This window comes from Salmo salar, chromosome 17, assembly GCF_965601325.2.
Source record: "Salmo salar chromosome 17, fSalSal1, whole genome shotgun sequence".
NCBI lineage: Eukaryota > Metazoa > Chordata > Actinopteri > Salmoniformes > Salmonidae > Salmo > Salmo salar.
Window position 1 is genome coordinate 4,361,946 of NC_138307.1, and position 22,599 is coordinate 4,384,544.

Below are 22,599 nucleotides of genomic sequence, written 5' to 3' on the forward strand. Positions count from 1 at the left end.
TAAGTGTTCCCTTTATTTTTTTGAACAGTATACTTCAGTATTCCATAGTAACATCTGACAAAAATATCTAAAGATACTGAGGCAGCAGACTTTGTGAAAATTTATATTTGTGTCATTCTCAAAACTTTTGGCCACGACTGTATGTGAGAAAATAAAACCCAAATATTTTAGGGGTCAGATAGATGCTGACCCTGGGTCCGTTTTGCATTTTCCCCACTAATGGTTAAAGTTAGGATAGGGGGATGGGAAACTGATCCTAGATCTGTACCTAGGGGAAACTTCACCCCGGAGCGACACACTCTGTCTGTCAGCATGTCGTATCAGTTCAGAATACATACTGTATATTAATACCAGTTAATCATCATCTCAACCACATTTCCAACTCACTAATACACCCACTGCATTAACCCACTCTAGCAAATCATCACACTGCATTATCACCAACCTTTAACCATTGTACCAGAGGAAAGGGCGCTAATAAACATGTGGGAGTGAGTTTGGTTCGTATGTGTGTGTAATAGTGTTTGTGTGAGCGATGGGTACTGTTTCTCTGCTGTGAATTGCTAACGTGTGTGTGTGCGTATGCATGCTAGTGCACGTGTGTGGTCGTCATGGTATCTGTGTGTGCACATACGTACAGTACCAGTCAAAGGTTTGGACACACCTACTCATTCCTTGTTTTTTCTTTATTTTTACTATTTTCTACATTGTAGAGTAATAGGGAATACATCAAAACTTTGAAATAACATATGGAATCATGTAGTAACCAAAAAAGTGTTAAACACTTTATATTATATTTTATATTTGAGATTCTTCGAAGTAGCCACCCTTTGCCTTGATGACAGCTTTGCACACTCTTGGCATTCGAGCTTCATGAGATAGTCACCTGGAATGCATTTTAATTAACAGGTGTGCCTTGTTGAAAGTTCATTTGTGGAATTTCTTTCCTTAATGCGTTTGATCCAATCAGTTGTGTTGTGACAAGGTAGGAGTGGTATACAGAAGATGGCCCTATTTGGTAGAAGACAAAGTCCATATTAGGTCAAGAACAGCTCAAATAAGCAAAGAGAAACAACATCAAAGTCAGTCAATCCGGAAAACTTCAATTACCACCAAGTGCTATGATGAAACTGGCTCTCATGAGTACCGCCACAGGCAAGGAAGACCCAGAGTTACCTCTGCTGCAGACGATAACTTCATTAGAGTGAACGGCACCTCAGATTGCAGCCCAAATAAATGCTTCACAGAGTTCAAGTAACAGACGCATCTCAACATCAACTGTTCAGAGGAAACTGCATGAATTAGGTTGAATTGCTGTAAAGGAACCTCTACTAAAGGACACCAATAATAATAAGAGACTGGCTTGGGCCGAGAAACACGAGTAATGGACATTAGACCGGTGGAAATCTGGCCTTTAGTCTGGAGTCCAGATTTGAGATCTTTTGTTTCAACTGCTGTGTCTTTCTGAGATGCAAAGTAGGTGAACGGATGATCTCCACATGTGTGGTTCCCATTGTGAAGCATGGAGGGAGGTGTGATGGTATGGGGGTGCTTCGCTGGTGACACTGTCAGTGATTTATTTAGAATTCAAGGCACACTTAACCAGCATGGCTACCACAGCATTCTGCAGCGATACGCCATCCCATCTGGTTTACACTTAGTGGGACTATCATTTGTTTTTCAACAGGACAATCACCCAACACACCTCCAGGCTGTGTATGGGCTATTTGACCAAGAAGGAGAGTGATGGAGTGCTGCATCAGATCACCTGGCCTCCACAATCACCCAACCTCAACCCAATTGAGATGGTTTGGGATGAGTTAGACTGCAGAGTGAAGGAAAAGCAGCCAACAAGTGCTCAGCATATGTGGGAACTCCTTCAAGACTGTTGGAAAAGCATTCCAGGTGAAGCTGGTTGATAGCTTTGCACACTCTTGACATTCTATCAAGGCAATTGTTTATTTAGCCTTTATGTAACTAGGTAAGTAAGTTATTAACAAATTCTTATTGACAATGACGACCTACCCCGGCCAAACCCGGATGACGCTGGGCCAATTTGTGCGCCCTATGGGACTCCCAATCACGTCTGGATGTCATACAGCCTGGATTCAGACCAGGGACTGTAGTGATGCCTCCTGAACTGAGATGCAGTGCCTTAGACCATTGCGACACTCAGGAGCAGCAAGGCAAATGGTGGCTACTTTGAAGAATCTCAAATATGAAATATATTTTGTTTTGTTTAACTATTTTTTGGGGTTACTACATGATTCCATATGTGTTATTTCATAGTGTTGATGTCTTCACTATTATTCTACAATGTAGAAAATAGTAAAAATAAAGAAAAAGCCTTGAATGAGTAGATGTGTCCAAACCTGTGACAGGTACTGTATGTGTGTGTGAGATGCATGCGTGTGTGTGTGCAGGGTCTATGTGTGTAAGTTTGTGGAAGTGTGAACACATGTTTGGCTGCGGGGTGAACTGGATTCTGGATTCTGCTGTTTGGTTCCTTCTCTCCCCTCTTGTAGTCTCTCCACTGCTATGTGGCCTGCTGCTCAACTAGTTCCTTTCATAATCTCTGCAGCCTCTATTGTCGCTTTACGAACTGCCACAATGTTTTGAATCCCAAATGAAACATCATCTTACCAATTTTTTTCACGTTGTGTCTCTCTCTCTCTCTCTCTCTCTCTCTCTCTCTCTCTCTCTCTCTCTCTCTCTCTCAATCCCTCTCTCCCTCCCCAGGTTTGGCAAGAAAAAGGAGGAGAAGAGCAAGGCAGAGGTGAAGGCTTCCAAGCAGAAGTTGGAGGCTCTGAGCGAGGAGGAGCTGAACAAGATTGAGGAGGGAGTGAGGTGAGCTCACACTGTTTGCCCTGTTGTCTGTGTGTATATCAATCAATGGTCTGTCTGTGTGTCTGTCTTCCTGTCTGTCACTCTCTGGCTCCACCCTTTATCATTCAAACACCTCGCTATTACATATATACAATGTATGCAGTTTTTTAGTCCAATCCCATCAAGTTAATGTGAGTTTGATTCAGACAGTGAGTGACGGTATCTGTCCCCTCTTATATGACCGACAGACACGAGCTCCGATACATGGAGGTGCGCGACGGCCACGTGACCCCCGACCCCCTGCCACCCGACTTGGAGGACGATGACCATGACCCCAACTACGCCCGTATCAACACCTTTCGGGAGCCCCCCAAGGGCCCTTCACCCTCCTACCTCAGCCGCACCCCTTCTCCTCAGCGAGCCCTCGGGGGACCACCCCCCGGCGGACCCTCACACAGCCGCCAGCCCTCGGGAGAGGACTTAGAGGGGCTCTATGCCAAGGTAAACAAGCAGAGAGCCCCGCCCTCGACTTCCACGTCGCAGCTTCAGCCCCCTCCGAGCGACAGGTGAGTTGATCCAAAAACCTAAAAATCACTCCTTCACAGTGCCCTCCAATGTATGACCTTGAGTTGCTGTAGTGGGTCATACTGTCACTATGGGCTCAGTGGGATTGGGCAAGCATGGGGGGATAGTTTATCTTTGTTGCCTTCAAAGATCCATTTAAAAACAGAAATATCCATGATAGATAATGTATGTATGTTTATTTAATTATTTTACTTATTTTACTATACATTTTTAGGATAAACAAACATGTGCAGTGCATTCAGAAAGTATTCAGACCCCTTGCCTTTTTCTATGTTTTGTTACGTTACAGCCTTATTCTAAAATGGATAAAAAATGTCCTCGTCAGTCTACACAAAATACCACATAATGACAAAGCGAAAACAGTTTAAAAAAAAAACATTTTTACGTATTTACATGAGACTCGAAATTGAGCTCAGGTGCATCCTGTTTCCATGAATCATCCATGTGTTTCTACAACTTGATTGGAGTCCACCTGTGGTAAATTCAATTGATTGGACATGATGTGGAAAGGCACACACCTGTCTATATAAGGTCCCACAGTTGACAGTGCACGTCAGAGCAAAAACCAAGCCGTGAGGTTGAAGGAATTTTCCGTAGAGCTCTGAGACAGGATTGTGTCGAGGGACAGATCTGGGGAAGGGTACCAAAAACATTCCCCAAGAACACAGTGGCCTCCATCATTCTTAGATGGAAGAAGTTTGGAACCACCAAGACTCCTTCTCGAGCTGGCCACCTGGCCAAACTGAGCAATTGGGGGAGAAGGACCTTGGTGAGGGAGGTGACCAAGAACCCGATGGTCACACTGACAGAGCTCCAGAGTTCCTCTGTGGAGATGGGAAAACCTTCCAGAAGGACAACCATCTCCGCATCACTCCACCAATCAGGCCTTTATGGTAGAGTGGCCAGATAGAAGCCACTTGTCAATAAAGGGCACTTGGAGTTTGCCAAAAGGTCTATGTGATTGAACTCTTTGGCCTGAATGCCAAGCGTCACATCTGGAGGAAACCTGGCACCATCCCTACGGTGAAGCATGGTGGTGGCAGCATCATGCTGGGGGATGTTTTTCAGCGGCCGGGACTGGGAGACTAGTCAGGATTGAGGGAAAGATGAACGGAGCAAAGTACAGCGAGATCCTTGATGAAAACCTCAGACTGGGGCGAAGGTTCACCTTCCAACAGGACAACAGAGAATATTCCTGAAAATAGCTGTGCAGTGACGCTCCCCATCCAACTTGACAGAGCTTGAGAGGATCTGCAGAGAAGAATGGGAGAAACTCCCCAAATACAGGTGTGCCAAGCTTGTAGCGTCATACCCAAGAAGACTCGAGGCTGTAATCGCTGCCAAATATACTTCAACAAAGTACTGATTAAAGCGTCTGAATACTTATGTAAATGTATGATTTCATATTTTTTTTTATATTTGCTTAAATTTCTAAAAACCTGTTTTTGCATTACGGAGTATTGTGTGTAGATTGATGAGGGGGAAAAAAACAATTTAATCAATTTTAGAATACGTCTGTAACGTAAGAAAATGTGGAGAAACTCAAGGAGTCTGAATATTTTCCGAATGCGCTGTATAGCTAACAACAATACTGTAGCATTTCTCAGCATGAGGGTTTAGGGTTCGCAGACCCTCAAGCTTTGCCCGAAGCAAACATTTAAAGTACACTATTTAGAATCATTAAGTAGGTGGTGTCATTTTAAAGGGAGAGAGGAAACGAACAACCTCTATGCCAAAAGAAATGTCAAAGCCTGTTCTCTTTGCTACCACACGACAAGCAGTACTAGTGCACCAAATCTGGAACCAACAGGACCCTGAACAGCTTCTTCCCCCAAGCCATAAAACTGCTAAACAAGACTGCTACATAGCTAATCAAATGGATACCCAGAATACCTGCATTGACCCTTTTTTGCACTAACTCTCTTGTGCTGACTCTGAACACACACTAGACCCTACCCACACACTCACACATACTTACACTGAAACCTCAACACACACACGCGACATACGCCCATACCATAGAATACACACACATGCATACTGACACCACACATACACACGTTCACACTCACCACATATGCTGCTGCTACTGTCTATTATCTACCGTGTTGCCTAGGCACTTTACCCCTACCTATATGTACATAGCTACTTCAAATAACTCGTATCCCTGCACATCAACTCAGTGCTGGTGCTCCCTTTATATAGCCATGTTATTTTTTTACTCGTTATTGTTATTCATAATTCACTGTGTGTTTCTTCCTCATGTCACTATTTACTTTCTCTTTTTTTAATCTTTATCTTAACTCTGCATTGTTGGGAAAGGACCCCTAAGTAAGCATTTCACTGTTAGTCTACACCTGTTTACGAAGACTAGTCAAATAACATTTTATTTTATTTGAAAGTTAGAGGGAGATTGTGATAGAGGGAAGGAAAGAGAGCGAGAGGGATGGGAAAGGAATAGATTTGACTGTTATGAAGGGATCGAGTCAGACATGGAGAGGGGGAAAAAAGGGGAGGATAATTAGCCACAGTCTAGCAGCTTGACAGATCAGTTAGACTCCTCCCCTCTCCTCTAACTTAATTACTCTACCATTCTGTTCTTCTTTCCTCTTCCCTCATTTTACATTTTTCTCCGTCTTACTGTCTCGCTGTCGCTTTTTCTATTTCCTCATTTTCTCTCTTTCTCTGCCTCTCCCTCTTTCTCCCTCTCCTCTCCCTGCTCGACTACAGCAGCATAATTTGAACACTCCATATTCTACTGACATTTGTAATGGATGACTAATTGGAGCTAGCAACAGTGTAACATGATCAATTTAGTCTGGTTGGAATTGACTGTATGATAGTTTAGTTACGCCACATAGTCCTGGGTTCCAACCACACACACATTTACAGACTTACAACACACATCTGCTTGCGAAACGCACCCATTCATTGATTCATTCATGCATATGGACACACAGCTTTGCCGACACACACACTCAAACCCGCCCAGTGGTTTTGCAGCGAAGCCTTTTTGTAACCTAGCAACACTCCAGTCTAGAATCCAATGCCGCTTTTAGAGGACCAATTTGGATAGGGGAGAATTCTATTATATTGTGGCTTCGTGTGTGTGTGTGTTTGGTGTGCACATGCTCAGTAGTGGTACGTCCTTCTCCTCCCCCCTCACCTGTCAGAGAGGAGAAAGTTGACTCTGGAGTGTCTACATAATTTAGTGCTGGAAATGTTTTCATTAGGACTTCCATGGCAGGTGCGTCCATGGATGGGCGTCACATTTGATTACAGCGACGCTAGAGGCTGACCTGTGGAGAGAAAAAAACGTACCTACGCTTGTCAAATATTATTAGAGAATAGGTCAGCTAGTCTCTCCACAGACCAGGGAAAGGAAGGAGAGGGAGGAAAGAGGGAACAAAGAAAATAGTCACCTGAGGAGTTTCTTAAAAAGCCATGTTGCTTATGTGCCGTATTTCAATGTTGTTAAATAAAAAATATGATTGTCAGATTTTCTAAGTATATAGCCCTAATCCTAGACACTAGTCCATCTGCAACCCATAAGGACAGTATGCACTAGTGGTGTCAGTAGGAAAGACAGGAAGATAAAGTGTGGGTTGGAGTTCTCCAGAACTATGCTGACCGAATCCTTGTACTCATCCACCATCGCCCTCTCAGCCACCACAATTGCAACGTTCCACAGCGGATGATCAATACAGCACCATTTCCGTTTACTTAAATTTCCCTTCGTCCTGTCCTGTCTTCTCTTTGATGTGGCCAGTCAGAGACAGTCCCAGTCCCGGTGGCCCTAGTTCATTGGCCAAGTCTCCCTAATTAGTCCTCCTGAGGTTGGACATATACACACACACAGGTTTGACAAACATCCCTGAGACCAAAGGGAATGGAAGGTTCTGAAAGTTCCCCCATCCCTCCCCCCTGGAAAAGAGGGAAAATAGATATCTTTACCCTTTACTGAACTTTCCACTGGCGCTCTGGGCTCCCTGGTGTCTGGCTGGCAAACGAGGAGAAATTAGCTTCTGATGACAACCTGGTCCGATGCTCCCATAAACATACACGAATGGACTTACACACACACACACAGACATAGACACACACGTGCCTGCATAGACATGGTGCAGGTGGGTGTACCTGACCTCAAAGGCCAGCTGAATCATCAGTTCTGTATCTAAAATAACTTCTCAGTCATCTTACTATTTCTGCTTTCTGCCTAAAGTGTATGCTTAATGGAGGAGTTATAACCTCACACATTATTCTGAAATGTTTGTATTCTGTTAAACAGTTGAAGTAAGTAAAGAAACCTCTGCCCAGTTCCCACTAGGGTTAAATATTATCCCAGGAAAATGTTCCATCCCTAGAATAAATCACTTTTCTCCCAGGTAACCCGGTATTTCCCGCCAAAACCGGAACTATCATTCAAAAGCATTATAAAGCATATAATTATGCCTATGTCCGGATTTGATTAGAGCCTGATGCTACCTGAGCCTGATGAGACATACATTAAGTACATGTTATGAGCCCTACATTAAAGACATTTAATGAGGCCAAGCCCAAATGATTGTGCCGTCATCCAATACATATATGATATAGGCTACTGCACATTACGCACAGCAGAAAAACATAAAGCCCATAGATGTAGCTAGCTATATGCTCTCTTGGGTAAACAAGTTTTATTATCTCCAGTGGTCTATATATGGTGATATATAGTATCACTCTAGAACAGGATTATCTATTAATTATCTATTAATTTGCAAATAAATTCATAAAAAATCCTACAATGTGATTTTCTGGATTTTTTGTATGTATGTATGTATGTGTATATGTATATGTATATGTATATATATATATAACTATAACTATATATATATATAGTTATATATAACTATATATATGACTATGTGGCGTAACTATATATATATATATATATCATCTTACAATTAAAAAATAAGGTGACCCCCGAAAGCCAGATAGAGATGGGTAAATCAGACACGCATTCCATCTTTATATTACTGCATAGACTATGCTGCAGAAAAAGCAGGCCTACTTGTCACAAAAAAGGAAGTTACCATGATGAGATGACAGGTCTACACGCATTGTGAATTGCACTCCATACTGAGATAGGCTGTCTGTCCCCACCCTGAGCGTTGATTATCATGCAGAGGCCGCAGAGAACCAATATTTAGACATTGCATATCATTTAACAGTTCCATTTCACGCCATGTGTTCATATAAATAATTTATTATAATTTACCAGGGTTATTTATCCTGGGAAAAGGGAGTGGTTTTAGGCGGCATATGTCGGTAGCCGGGGTTCCCGCAATTCAACCATAGTGCCCACTACCTTCTCTCTCTCTCTCCCTTGATACTTCAAAGTACTTTCAGTAGTAGTTCCTATTGGTGCACTGAATTGTTAGGAATTGAAAACTGGTCAAGGTGTGGAGAAATGCTCGATGCAAGAGCAATATATTTAAGTGTTTTATTAAACAAAAATGTGCACAGGGACACAAACTATACTTCTGCAAGGTTTGTAATAATCTTGCACCCTCAAGATGGTGGGCACTCGAGTGGCGCAGCAGTCTAAGGCACTGCATCCCAGTGCAAGAGGCATTACTACAGTCCCTGGTTTGAATCCAGGTTGTATCACATCTGGCTGTGATTGGGAGTCCCATAGGGCGGCGCAAAATTGTCCCAGCATCGTCCAGGTTTGGCCGGGGTAGGCCGTCATTGTAAATACTTGCCTAGCTAAATAAAGGTTAAAAAAAATGTAGACTACACGGAGGGCCTTGTGTCTGCAGGTTTTCTCTCCACCCATGTAGTTGATTGATAAATTAAGATTACTAATTAGTAAGGAACCCCTCAACTGTTTGTCTAAGTCTTAATTGAAAGGAAAAACCAAAAACCCGCAGACACTCGGCCCTCCATGGAATGAGGTTGACACCCATGCTTAAATACTCTTCCTTATCTGTTCGTTGTTTCATCCTTCCGTGCCTAGTTCCAAAACATTACATGAAGGCTGAGACCCCCAGTTGAATAGACTATTCATTTGAAACTTCTTAATCACTTAAGGACACCCATGGCCGATTTTTATGGCTCAGGGGCCCAGATACCAATTACTAAGACTTGCTTTACGGTAACCTCTGACCTTAGAGAGGGTACCTAGAGACCAAATTCCAGTAGGGAATAATCATCAAAATAGGGTTCTTATTAACAGAATGAATGGGGAGTCATTTAGTAGGTACGTGCTGAGCCTTTACATGGGCTGAGTCTAAAATGGCACCACCCTATTCCCTGAAAGAAGTGCCCTACAAAGTGCAGGGCTGCTCAACCCTCTTCCTGGAGAGCTACCCTCCTGTAGGTTTTTGCTCTATCCCCAGTTGCAACTAACATGAGCTTATCAACCAGTTAAATGTTATAATCAAGTATGCTAGATTAGGTTGGAGCAAAAAACTACAGGAGGGTAGCTGTCCATGTACCGTACAGGGTTGGGCAGCCCTGCACTTTGTAGTGCACTACTTTTAGGGCATAGGATGTCATTTTGCACGCACCCATGATCTCTCCTCTGAGAAAGAATGTCATGACTTGCTGCCCTGCAGTTTCAGCACAAGACCTAATAGTATTTATTTATTTATGCAACACTGATATCTGGAGGGTCTCCGATGTGCCGGGGAACATCATTATAATCATTTTTTCATTACGAGAGACGACATGCACGCTCAATCAAGATGGCAGCCCTAATGACGGATCGAGGACCGCATCAATGGGTTTTTGAAAATGGGTTATTTTTCTGCTCTGAATGTCCCTGCTCAGCTGCTGTAGCTACTGGGGGGGGGGGGGATTAAGCGGGTGATGGGTGAAAGGATTGCAATTTCAAAACAAACAACATCAACGATGCTACGTGAAGAACAAGGGTCTGTCTTCACGTGTTCTTGTAGGGCCCAGTCCTAATTTGGACCTTCTTGTAAATTGCGCATTTAAATCAATGGAAGAATTAGGCGAGAAATACATTTATGTGTCCAAATTTCAAATTGGTATTGGGCCCTGAGTGGTGGTAGCTGCAGGATATTGTACTTGTGTGTTTGTCTATGTGTCTGTTTGATTGTGTGGCAGGTGAGGGACTGCAGCTCTGTTCTTCTGTGTATCAGGCTGGGCTGGGTTGTGTAGAGAGAGAGACTCTGCATATAAATGGATGTCTGCCTCAGTCTGTCCCCATTGACTGGCGGTAGGATGATTTAGAACGACACATTCACATCCTCTTGTCAGCGCACCACCAGAGCACCAGCCAGGCCTGCTAATTAAGGCCATGGTCATTAAAGGAACTTTTAGCATGTATGCCTGTGCTGGTTCCCCTCTAATGAAGCTCTCACTGCTGCCCCAGAATCAATACCTGCTGTGGGTCACATCATTAGTATGAGTGGGAGAGGTTGGGAGTCTAGTTTGTTTGTGCATTATGTGGGTGTGTATGCATCAATTAGTATATTTGTGTGTGTGTGGGTTACCGAGCTCTTCCTCGCTGTCTCTCATCTTATATTGTTCTGTGGTCTCTTTCCATGTAACACACAGTACATTTTACGTCTGTTCTGTATATGGCTCCTGTGTTATGGTTCATGTGTCAGCCTGTGATTGGAACTCTTTATCTTTATTTCTCTCTTTCTCTCAGTGAGCGTGTCCAGAAGCTCAGGAGAGAGCTCCAGCAGGCCCGTGCTGCGCCCGCTTACGAAGAGCTAGAGGTCATCCGCCGCAGAGCCCTCGACCACGACCCACCACGAGTGAGTGTGTGCGTGCTCTCGGGCACATGATGCATCTGTGTGCGTGCTTGAATGTATGAGTGCATGCATGTGTACATGAATGTGTGTGTGTCCTCACTTGGAGACCTCTGGCTCGCCTCCCGCTGTGCCTACGCAGATCACAGTGACTAGATGAACCACCACAAGTGGTTTACATGCATCTTGTCAACAGAACATGGAGATTAACTACATGGTAATCCATACTTTGCGTCCCTGCCCACTGCCTAGAGACACCAAGTGTCTTTCTCTGGCTGATTCCCAAATGGCACCCTATTCCCTATAAAGTGCACTACATTTGACCAGAGCCTGAGCTAGGGTGCCATTTGGGACAAACACACTCTGGCTATGAGAGAAAGGAGATCCTAAGCACACTATATTCTGAGTGTACAAAACGTCTCTTTCCATGACATAGACTGACCTGGTGAATCCAGGTGAAAGCTGGATTTTGAGGCCCACAAGCCTCAAAAGACTCTCCTGAAGGTAACCCGGTACCAGTTTAAAAAAATGGAAGTATACACTGAGTATACAAAACATTAAGAACACCTACTAATTTTATTAGACTGACCAGGTGAATCCAATGATCCCTTATTGATGTCACTTGTTAAATCCACTTCACTCAGTGGAGATGAAGGGGAGGGTGGCGTGTGGCTAGTATGTGTGAAAGACAGGTTTAAGCCTCGAGACAATTGAGACATGGAATTGTGTATGTGTGTCATTCAGAGGGTGAATGGGCAAGACAAAAGATTTCAGTGCCTTTGAACAGGGTATGGTAGTAGGTGCCAGGCGCAGCGGTATGAGGGTGTGAAGAACAGCAACGCTGCTGGGTTTTTATACCCTCAACCATTTCTCCTGTGTATCGATAATGGTCCACTACCCAAAGGAAATCCAGCCAACTTGACACAAATGTGGGAAGCATTGGAGTCAACATGGACCAGCATCCCTGTGGAACGATTTCGACACATTGTAGAGTCCATGCCCTGAAGAATTGAGGCTGTTCTGAGTGCAAAAGGGGGTGCAACTCAATATTAGGAAGGTGTTCCTAATGTTTTGTACACTGTGTTGATCATAATACGAATCATTCCATAGGATATCACCAGGCAGTATTATCATATGGGGATGTGATGGTGTACTTACTCATTTTCCTTCGTGCGTATGGTAACTAAGGATGATTTTGCAACAGGCAATTGTAATAAAGCTATGTGTGTGTGTGTGTGTGTGTGTGTGTGTGTGTGGGCGTTTATGTTTGTGTGCAGGCGTTGGCATGTTTTCCTCCCAATTGTGGAGCTGAGTCACAGACGATCCATGTTGTCTTAAAGCCTGGCTGGGTTTATTTGGAGCTCTCTCTTGTTAGCATTAAGTATTCTACAGTGGCAGCACCCTCTTTCTCTCTCCATTTCTCTCTCTTTAAGTAAATAAACATTAAGGTTGGTGACATTTTCATATGATCTTTTTAGCACTACTGCTCAACCTAAACAACCATGCTCTCTTTCACCCCCCCCCCTCTCCTCTCTCTCTCTCTCACTTCTGGTTGCGTGTGTGGAACCGTCTTAGAACGTTATCCAAACACTGAGACCGTTAGAACATCCTTCTGATCCCCGGTTCTGTTTGATCCATCGAAGAACATTATTCACACGCTGAAACAGCCTAACGATGCCTCTTGGAATCGGTTGTTGTGTGTTCCTTCGTATACCCTTATTACAATGTGTAGACAATTAGGAGGCAGTGATTGGGAGGCAACTCGCCATCTGATTGTTAGTTGCAATAGAAACAAATACAGCGTCAACAGCACAGCTGTAGGTGCTTCCCCTGAGGCAGCTGCTTATGGGACGTTATCATTTAAAACAGAGACTCCGATGAAATCACAGGCTGAGAGAGAAAACGTGTGTTAAACCTATATACTGTATAGCCCATATAGAATGTGTGAGGTAAACCTTGAGAACAAAAAGAAATACTGTAAGTTAAATGGAAGGAGACAGCAGACCAATAGTTACAACATATACAGAGAGAGAGAGAGTAAATCAAATGTTTCAACGTTTCATTCACTCTGGTAATTGTTGCGCCCATGTCTCCCCGCGTAGCCCATTTTGTGCCCTCCTTTCAGCTGTCTTTGCTCTTTTCAGCAGCCTAGTCTGGTCACCTTGAATGTTTTCAAAGATTTAATGACACTTGAGTATTGCGCTGCTCATACAAGGTCACACAAGGCCCATTCTTCCTTTATGTACCTCGTACCGCGCTGGGGGAAAGTGCTGCATTGAAAAGAATATAGAGCTACATGTAGCATTTCTCCATCTTTAAAAAAAAATCTATATTTTATTTCTACATTTTCAGTTTCACAGACAGACAATAACCGCAAACATAAAATACAATAAGAGTAGTTTTTCTTTTTATGTCCTTTTCTATTTAATTGTTTGTCACTGGGAGTACACTATCCTGCTTAGTAACCTGCATACCTGATTCTATTTAATTGTTTGTCACTGGGAGTACACTATCCTGCTTAGTAACCTGCATACCTGATTCTATTTAATTGTTTGTCACTGGGAGTACACTATCCTGCTTAGTAACCTGCATACCTGATTCTATTTAATTGTTTGTCACTGGGAGTACACTATCCTGCTTAGTAACCTGCATACCTGATTCTATTTAATTGTTTGTCACTGGGAGTACACTATCCTGCTTAGTAACCTGCATACCTGATTCTATTTAATTGTTTGTCACTGGGAGTACACTATCCTGCTTAGTAACCTGCATACCTGATTCTATTTAATTGTTTGTCACTGGGAGTACACTATCCTGCTTAGTAACCTGCATACCTGATTCTATTTAATTGTTTGTCACTGGGAGTACACTATCCTGCTTAGTAACCTGCATACCTGATTCTATTTAATTGTTTGTCACTGGGAGTACACTATCCTGCTTAGTAACCTGCATACCTGATTCGTTTACTCCTCAATAAAACATATTTGAAACATAAAATACAGTAAGGGAATTTAACCAACAAGATATTAGATAGCCCCCCCACTCTCCATCCCCTGCTTAAACATCTCCAACTTAATACAAATTAAACCATTCCACAGCTCTTTGAGGAGAAAAGCGCAGATTGTGAATTGATGCTTCATTCAAAGCCTCCACACATTAAAGGTTTTTTTCTCATCAAGATGTGTGTGTGATCCTTTTCTCATCTTTTCTTGCCTGTGACTCCTGCATACTCTCTCTTGTGTGTTCCCTCTCTCCTTTTCATCCCATGTTCCCCTTCATCTCTACCTTTTTGTCTTGACCATGTCAGTCTCAGTACACACCCACATATACCATCTGTCCAAGTACAGGGGCTGCCTCCCAAATAACACCCTATTTTCAAAATGGCTCACTACTTTTGACCAGGGCCCTATGGGGAAAGAGGATACCTAGTCAGTTGTACAACTGAATGCATCCAACCTAAATGTGGCTCCCGCATTTAACCCAACCCCTCTGAATCTTAGAGGTGCGGGGGACTGCCTTAATCGAATTTCACACCATCAGTGCCCGGGGAGCACTTGTTTTTAGGGGTTAACTGCCTTGCTCAAGGGTAGTGCACTATATAGGGAATACTGTGCCATTTGGGACAAAGCTTTCTAGCTTTTTATCCCTTCGAGGCATGATAATGATAGTGTATATGATGTCGTGTCGCCTGTTGGGCCTCAGTGTATACAGACTGGCCAGTTTCTGGTATTTTTAGATGTGGCTGTCCATTCGGCTGCCACAGTAGCTGGCAGTGATGTCCCCTACGCAGTAAGCCACATGCAACTGGCAGCCATTTTGGAGTTCCACTCTACCACAAGCACGTGGCATAGGCAAGGAAAGGAAGTGTGTGTCCAAAATGAGCCCTGGTTAAAAGGAGTGCACTATTTGGGGAATAGGGGACTATGTCAGAGGCAGCCATACTTGGTCTAATCCAGACATCTTTGGTATTCGGTAAATGTCTAACCGACTGAAAAACACCCAGCTAAATGAAATAGAATTAAGGGTTTTACAAGTCCTTTTCTGAAACGTCCATGTACCAAAGCTTGCCATTTACAGTGGAAAATGCCCTTGACCATGGAAGATGGATAGAAGACACATTGGATTTGTCCTAAATGGCACCTTATTCCCGACATAGAGCACTGCTTTTGACCAGAGACATACTGTATGGGCCGTGGTCAAAAGCAGAGAACCATATAGGGAATAAGGTGCCATTTGGGGTGTAACCATAATTGAAGTAATGAAAGGAGGAAAAATGAAGGACTGAGGAAGTGAACTGGCTCCAAGAGAAGCTAACTCGGATATCAGGGCCGATAGTGCAGGAGGAATATAATATCAACACCTTATCTCCAACTCATTACCCTGGGAATCACATTAATGAACACAAATCACACACACACACACTCTATCAAACACACACCTACTCTATCACACAAATACACATACTACCCACACTCCACCATCCCACACATAAACACACTCCGCAAAAGATGTGACCCGTCAGCTCTGGAGCAGTTCAATGTTGTCGGGCGGACATCAATCACGTTGATGATGTTTTAATGTCAACTCCTGGGGGCAGATGATGCGAGCTGTGGCGGGCGCGGCGTCGCTTCATAAACACCCTCCACATCATTAAGTAAACAAAAACCACCGCCGTCACAGTGATGGATGGCTAGCGTGCCTCTCATCTGATGGTGATGGTCTACTCTACCCCCAGGAGCACTGTGGGAGTGTGGGACGCCCAGGGGGCAGGAGAACCCCCTAGTGCCACACAGGTGCCCAGGCATAACCATAATTGTGTGGTGGGTGTGTAGAGCCTAGTCTTTTTAGCATGATGTTCCCTTTAGATGAGGGGTGGACGGGGGCAACTGAGGGCCACGGTAACCGCAGGCTTTTGTTCAGGCCTAACACTAACAACTCAAACAATGACTTGATCATGTGCCCGTTCAATTTAGACCTCAATAAGTTTGAATGTAAATGTTATTAAAGCTGGAACAAAGCCCGTACAGCACACGCTACGGCCCTCCAGGACCGGAGATACCGGCTCCTACTGCAGTCTAGATGATCCCCGCTAGCAGCAGTCGGACCATTATCTACTCCTTAATCTAGTATATCAAAGCCTCATAGGAGGGAGCTAATGCTGTACTACAGAGAAGTGACCTGTGTTGTGTTTAGATCAGTGACTGATCTACCACTGACCAGAGATCAGTCTTGTTTTGGGCCTGACAGCCCAGCAGCACCAACACAAAGGGATAATGGATGAGCTGGTGTGCTACCTCCTGCTGTGTGTTTGCTTACTGTTGGGGGCTGCTGACATACTGTAGCACCGTGGGTAGCCTACTGCAGAATTATGTTGTGGACTGGAGGAGAGGGAGGGGAGGGAGGGAGGGGGAAGGTGGGGGGTAGAGAGAGAGAGAGAGAGGTCGAATGATGGGAAGCGATTAAATGGGGGGGAGAGATTAAAAGAGAATGCTTTGTGGAGAGACTGGTGAAGAACAGGAAGGTGTAGCAAGAGGGGGAAAAGGGAGGTTTATCACCAGAGAGAGTAGAAGTGAGAAAGGGGAGGTTTATCAACAGAGAGTGAGGAAAAGGGTGGTTCATTAAGAGGGGGAGAGAGGGTAGAAGAGTCATTCCATGTCATTTCAGCAAGCCATGACACCCACCATCTCAGAATGTTCTGAAATCGTTTTTGTAGTTAGAGACAGGTAAGATTAGCATTCCTGAAACATCATTTTGTTGAAATCTTTTTTGATCTAAGCGAAATTAACCTAATTGATTGCACTAAAATTGGCCATTTTAAATTATAGGATTAAGATAATATTTAATAAATAAACCCAACATCCAATTTGGACTAAACTTTCAGGAATGTTAATCGTGTCTGTTACTAACTACAGAAACGATTTCAGAACAATCTGAGATGATGGGTTTCGAAATACTTTCTTTTGCTTTTCAGGTGGAACGACCCAGAAGTGAGAAAAGGGATGTTTATCAAGAGAGGGAGAGTGTAGAAATAAGGATAAATATTTCCCCAAAAATCTACTAAGTTTCAATACCGGAAATAATTCATATTTATCCTGAGTGTCCCTGGTAATACTGCACAACTCGGAAGTGCCCATATAAAGCGTTTACAATCAGGATATGGTTAATATGCGAGGCTTCTCCCAAAATAAGAGTGACGCACAGAGAGCACCCCGAGTAGGCTATAGCGTTGTCGAATCGTACAAACTTTTTAACGGCAATCAAACAAAAGTAAAATGACCAACGTTGCTAAACTTGCTAGATAACGTCATTCAACGAATGGCAGAATATCTCTGATATTTGGCAAAATTGAGTTGATGATTATACAGATGGCAGATCAGCTCATGAATAATGGGGTGTTAAAGAGTGGAAATAGTTTAAATGTCAAGATATATTAACGGGGACCAACTCTGTTTAAGAAAATATCGATATCTACTCTCATACTGTTGATCACACATTCTCTACCGATGCGCTCATATGGGCAGCAAGTACGAGACAGCGCGGAGAAGCTGGGGAAAATGTTAGAGCGGTATTTTGACATGCATAGGTAAGAGATGTGCTTTCTACACATTTAAAATGAGGCATTTTTCATGCAAGACAGGAGTCAGGATGTTGGGTTTCAGTGGGATTGGGACTGGATAGGAAAATAGCCTAGGCTCTTACTACGTGAGTCGAGACTAAAATAATACACTTGATTTGTGGTCAGTGATAGATGAGCAAATGAATAAATGAGCTACCACCTCCACTTATCCAGTAATGGATCAATTAACCAAATATACAGACGGAGACTCAGCTAGCAAAATCACATTGAGTGGCTAGGTGAATATTTTATCATAAAAATTGAGTTATTTATGACAATGCATAACTTTGTTTGGACAGTACCATACTTCGACATCCTAGTTTTTAGTGATGTTCGTTCATGAACCGAATCGCATTGGTGAAAGAGCCGTTGATTTGGCTCCCTGATTTGCGTACTGTTACTATTGCTTTTTGAGCTCCAAACATTGTTTTTCTGCAGGTAAGTTACAAAATAATTCTCTAAAGAAAGTTTGTTTTGAAGTGTCTGTCCTATATCTGAGAAATATAAGAAAGATCAGGAAGCTGTTTGTATATATTTTTTTAACACATTTAACCCCTTTTTTTGGCACTAAACTACTTACGTACTGAGTATACCAAATATTAGCAACACCTTCCTAATATTGATTTGCCCTCAGAACAGCCTAAATTCTTGGGGGCATGGACTCTACAAGGTGTCAAAACCATTCCACCCGGATGCTGGACCATGTTGACTCCAATGCTTCCCACCGTTGTCTAGTTGGCTGGATGTCCTTTGAGTGGTGGACAGCTTGATACACACGGGAAACTGTTGAAAGAGTGAAAAACCCAGCAGCGTTGCAGTTCTTGACACAAACCGGTGTGCCAGGCACATACTACCCTACCCCGTACAAAGGCACTTCAATATGTTGTCTTGCCCATTCACCCTCTGAACGGCACACATACACAATCCATGTCTCAGTTGTCTCAAGGTTTAAAATCTATAACCGGTCTCCTCCCCTTCGTCTCCACTGATTGAAGTGGATTTAACAGTTGACATCAATAATGGATCATAGCTTTCACCTGGATTGACCTGGTCATTCTAATAAAATTTGTTGGTGTTCTTAATGTTTTGTATACTTCCATTCATTTTATTTTTTTAACTGGTACCGGGTTACCTTCAGGCGAGTCTTTTGAGGCTTGTGGGCCTTTTGAGGCTTGTCACAAAACTGCAAACTCTGCCCATCTGGCTCTCTAGGCAGGCAAAAGCAAGGTCTCTCCTTTCTCTCGTTCTCTCCCTTCTAAGCTCTTCTCATGTCAGCATGTCTATTGGACACTTTGGTATAACTGAGTGCCCAATTGTAACCCCCTTTCACGTTTCACTGATCATAGTCTCCCTCCCTTTCCTAACTATGCCAGTCGCTCAGTTATTCCTGGAGTATTATACAAAGACTAACTTCTAACAGACCCATATAATTACATAAGCTGCAGTATAATTGAGAAGTTCGGCCTAGCCCAAATCAAAAGTGGGGACAAACACTAGCCTTTAATCCCAATAGCTATAGGCTGTAACTGCAGCCGTTCGGGACAGTGGCCTCGCTTCAGCCCTGAAGGGGGGGGAGGGGTGTTGGCTTATTTCAGCCACACCTGTTGCTGACAGCTGTATAACTTCGAGCACATAGCCATGCAATCTCTGTAGAGAAACATTGGCAGTAGAATGGCCTTACTGAAAAGCTCAGTGACTTTCAACGCGGCACCGTCATCAGATGCCACCTTTCAGATAAGTCAGTTTGTCACATTTCTGCCCTGCTAGAGCTGCCCTGGTCAACTGTAAGTGCTGTTATTGTGAAGTGGAGCAACAACGGCTCAGCCGCAAAGTGGTAGGCCACACAAGCTTACAGAACGGGACCGACGAGTGCTGAAGCGCGTTGCGCGTAAAAAATTGTCTGTCCTCAGTTGCAACACAGTTCCAAACTGCCTCTGAAAGTAACGTCAGCACAAGAACTGTTTGTCGGGAGCTTCATGAAATGGGTTTCCATGGCCGAGCAGCCACACACAAGCCTAAGATCAACATGTGCAATGCCAAGCGTCGGCTGGAGTGGTGTAAAACTCGCTGCCATTGGACTCTGGAGCAGTGGAGCATGTATTCTGCAGTGATGAATCCCGCTTCACCTTCTGGCAGTCCGACGGACAAATATGGGTTTGGCCGATGCCGGGAGAATACTACTTGCCCCAAAGCATAGTGCCAACTGTAAAGTTTGGTGGAGGAGGAATAATGGTCTGGGGCTGTTTTTCATGGTTCGAGCTAGGCCCCTTAGTTCCAGTGAAGGGAAATCTTAACGCTACAGCATACAATGACATTCTAGACGATTCTGTGGTCTACAGTTTTGGGAAAACTATTTCCTGTTTCAGCATGACAATTTCCCCATGCACATACAGAAATGGTTTGTCGAGATCGGTGTGGAAGAACTTGGCTGGCCTGCACAGACCTCAACCCCATTGAACACCTTTGGGATGAACAGAAACGCTGACTGCGAGCCAGGCCTAATCGCGCGACGTCAGTGCCCGACATCACTAATGCTCTTCTGGCTGAATGGAAGCAAGTCCCTGCAGCAATGTTCCAACATCTAGTGGAAAGCCTTCCCAGAAGAGTGGAGGCTGTTATTGCAGCAAAGAGGGGACCAACTCCATATTCATACCCATGATTTTAGAATGAGATGTTTGACGAGCGGTTGTCCACATTCTTTTGGTCATGTAGTGTATTTCAATTGAACTGGAGACCAATGGGTCTGGCCAAAGAGAGACTGGGACCCTGCAACCCAGGCGAGCAGCATTAGAGATCGAAGTTAGACCTATGCACACATCTCGGATCAGCATTCTTCCCTCACATCCCAAGCCATAACCATAAGAGGGTATAATGACAAATTGACCTTAGATCAGCATTTAGAGACCATGACATCTTCAGCCCTCAATCTGTGTCATCAATGGCTTCTTTATTCTGTTTTGTTTCTAAGTTTTGTCGGTGGTTTAGCTAGCTTACCTCACGTTGGCTTTGGAATGGCTTTTGATATTTCCTTTTTTCTCCTGTCCGCTTTGAGGTTTCTTTGATGAATGTGTTTGCCGACACCCTACATGTAATGTGCAATACACACACACATTTTTAATGTGTCGCATCAGTTCTCTCAAGAGTTTTCCTCCACACTTTTCAAAGTCACAATGAGTCATTCCGAACACGGAACCCCCCTCTCCTCTCCGTCCTCGTTCCCCCACGCCGCCTCCTCATCCCCAGACACAAAGAGCTTCACTTCTCTTTGTTTTATGTCGGTTCATTCTGAATTCCGTAAGCGCCGTCCCGACTAGGTTATCTCCGACGAAGACTACCGGGACTGATTTGAGCCTCTTTATCCCTGAGGCTTGTCTTTGACCTACAGGAGAGTGTGTGTGATCTGTTTGCAGTTTAAACTGCAATCAAACACCATCCCCGATTCCCCGCACTCTCTCATTCCCTTGGGTTGGGACACATCACCTCATCACCTTTCCCTCAGTTGTATTTTGCATGGGAGAGTGTGTGTGTGTGTGTGTGTGTGTGTGTGTGTGTGTGTGTGTGTGTGTGTGTGTGTGTGTGTGTGTGTGTTGAGGTCATCATAATTTCCCATCTTTAATGTTGGCAGGCTCCCTGGGGGTGCATGCTGCCATGACTTGACAGAATACTGTAATGCTCATAGAACTGGAACCACTCTGTGAGTCTAGACTATGGGGGACATGTTCCTCTCACAAACACATGCGCCGTGAGCAAACGGTCCGTCACATTTTAAATAGACGATACTGCAGCTCACCTGGAGCCAGACAAGCGGAAATATTCCTTTCCTGACCACCTCCACCAAAATCATTGGTCAGACACTTTTGTGGATTTTCCTCACACCCCAACCTTTTGGAATCAAAGTTGTAACCCTGAACATGAGGAGAACACCACTCAAACCCACAGTTGCCAATACTTCCTCCTGGAGATCTAACTCCTGCAGGCTTTTGCTCCAACCCTAATGGAGCACACCTGACTCTACTAATCAGTTGCTCACCCGGACCTTGAGGACCGGTATCCAAACCAGCTGTGTAACAACAGGATTTAACGAGAACCCTGCACCCACATAGCTCTCCAGGGAAGGGCTTCTTCGGCCGCCCCTGTCGTCGAAAAGTCAGAGGCCGATAGGACAGCGCACCCCCCAAGGGCTACAATCAAGTTTATATGAACCTCACCCTACCCCTGCACCCACCATCCCACCCCAATTTCCCAAAACAAGTCAATATAATTACAGGCCAATTGTGCCATGTACTTGCACTGCTCACGCTAGCTCTCCGTTCCACTCTGTTTGGAAGTAACCTTACATGGCTGTAAGGGGAGGCATGGGGAGGGGATGCATGTCTTACCATCTGCTGCTAACAAGCTCTGGAAGTGTTTGGGGGGCATTGGGCGGCACGGGCCTGCATGACTGTAGCAGTGAAGCATCAAACAGACCAATACCACACGTACTGTAGGGCTGGATTGGCCAAACATGGGGGAGAGATCCGCAGAGTGAGAGTTGATTAGACACTGACTGAGTGCAGTTTGTTCATTTTACAAAACACCAAGAGCAACATGAGCACAGTTTGAGTTAGCAGCGAGACACAGTTTGAGACTTCCGTCTCCCTGAAAGCCCCCACTCTCCTGCCACGGCTAAAACTATTCCCTCAGTGCCCGTTTGTTTCCCGAGCGGAAATCAATGGAATCTCATTACGGAAAATGATGAGGAATGGCAGATATTGGATGGATCTCGCTGCCGCTGCTTCATGCCAGCCGACTGCAGGAGGGCGCGTC

General features: G+C 44.2%; 1 protein-coding gene across 3 annotated transcripts in view; it reads left to right on the top strand.

Annotated features, from left to right (window-relative positions):
* The window catches only part of pard3ba (par-3 family cell polarity regulator beta a), a 189,249-nt gene that overhangs the window by 151,371 nt on the left and 15,279 nt on the right, over positions 1 to 22,599 (top strand). For all 3 annotated transcript variants that reach the window (XM_014151297.3, XM_014151298.3, XM_014151299.3), the window contains 3 exons: positions 2,740 to 2,847; positions 3,075 to 3,392; positions 11,075 to 11,183. In XM_014151297.3, coding sequence (XP_014006772.3) covers positions 2,740 to 2,847; positions 3,075 to 3,392; positions 11,075 to 11,183 — 535 coding nt within the window. The remainder of the gene's footprint in view (positions 1 to 2,739; positions 2,848 to 3,074; positions 3,393 to 11,074; positions 11,184 to 22,599) is intronic.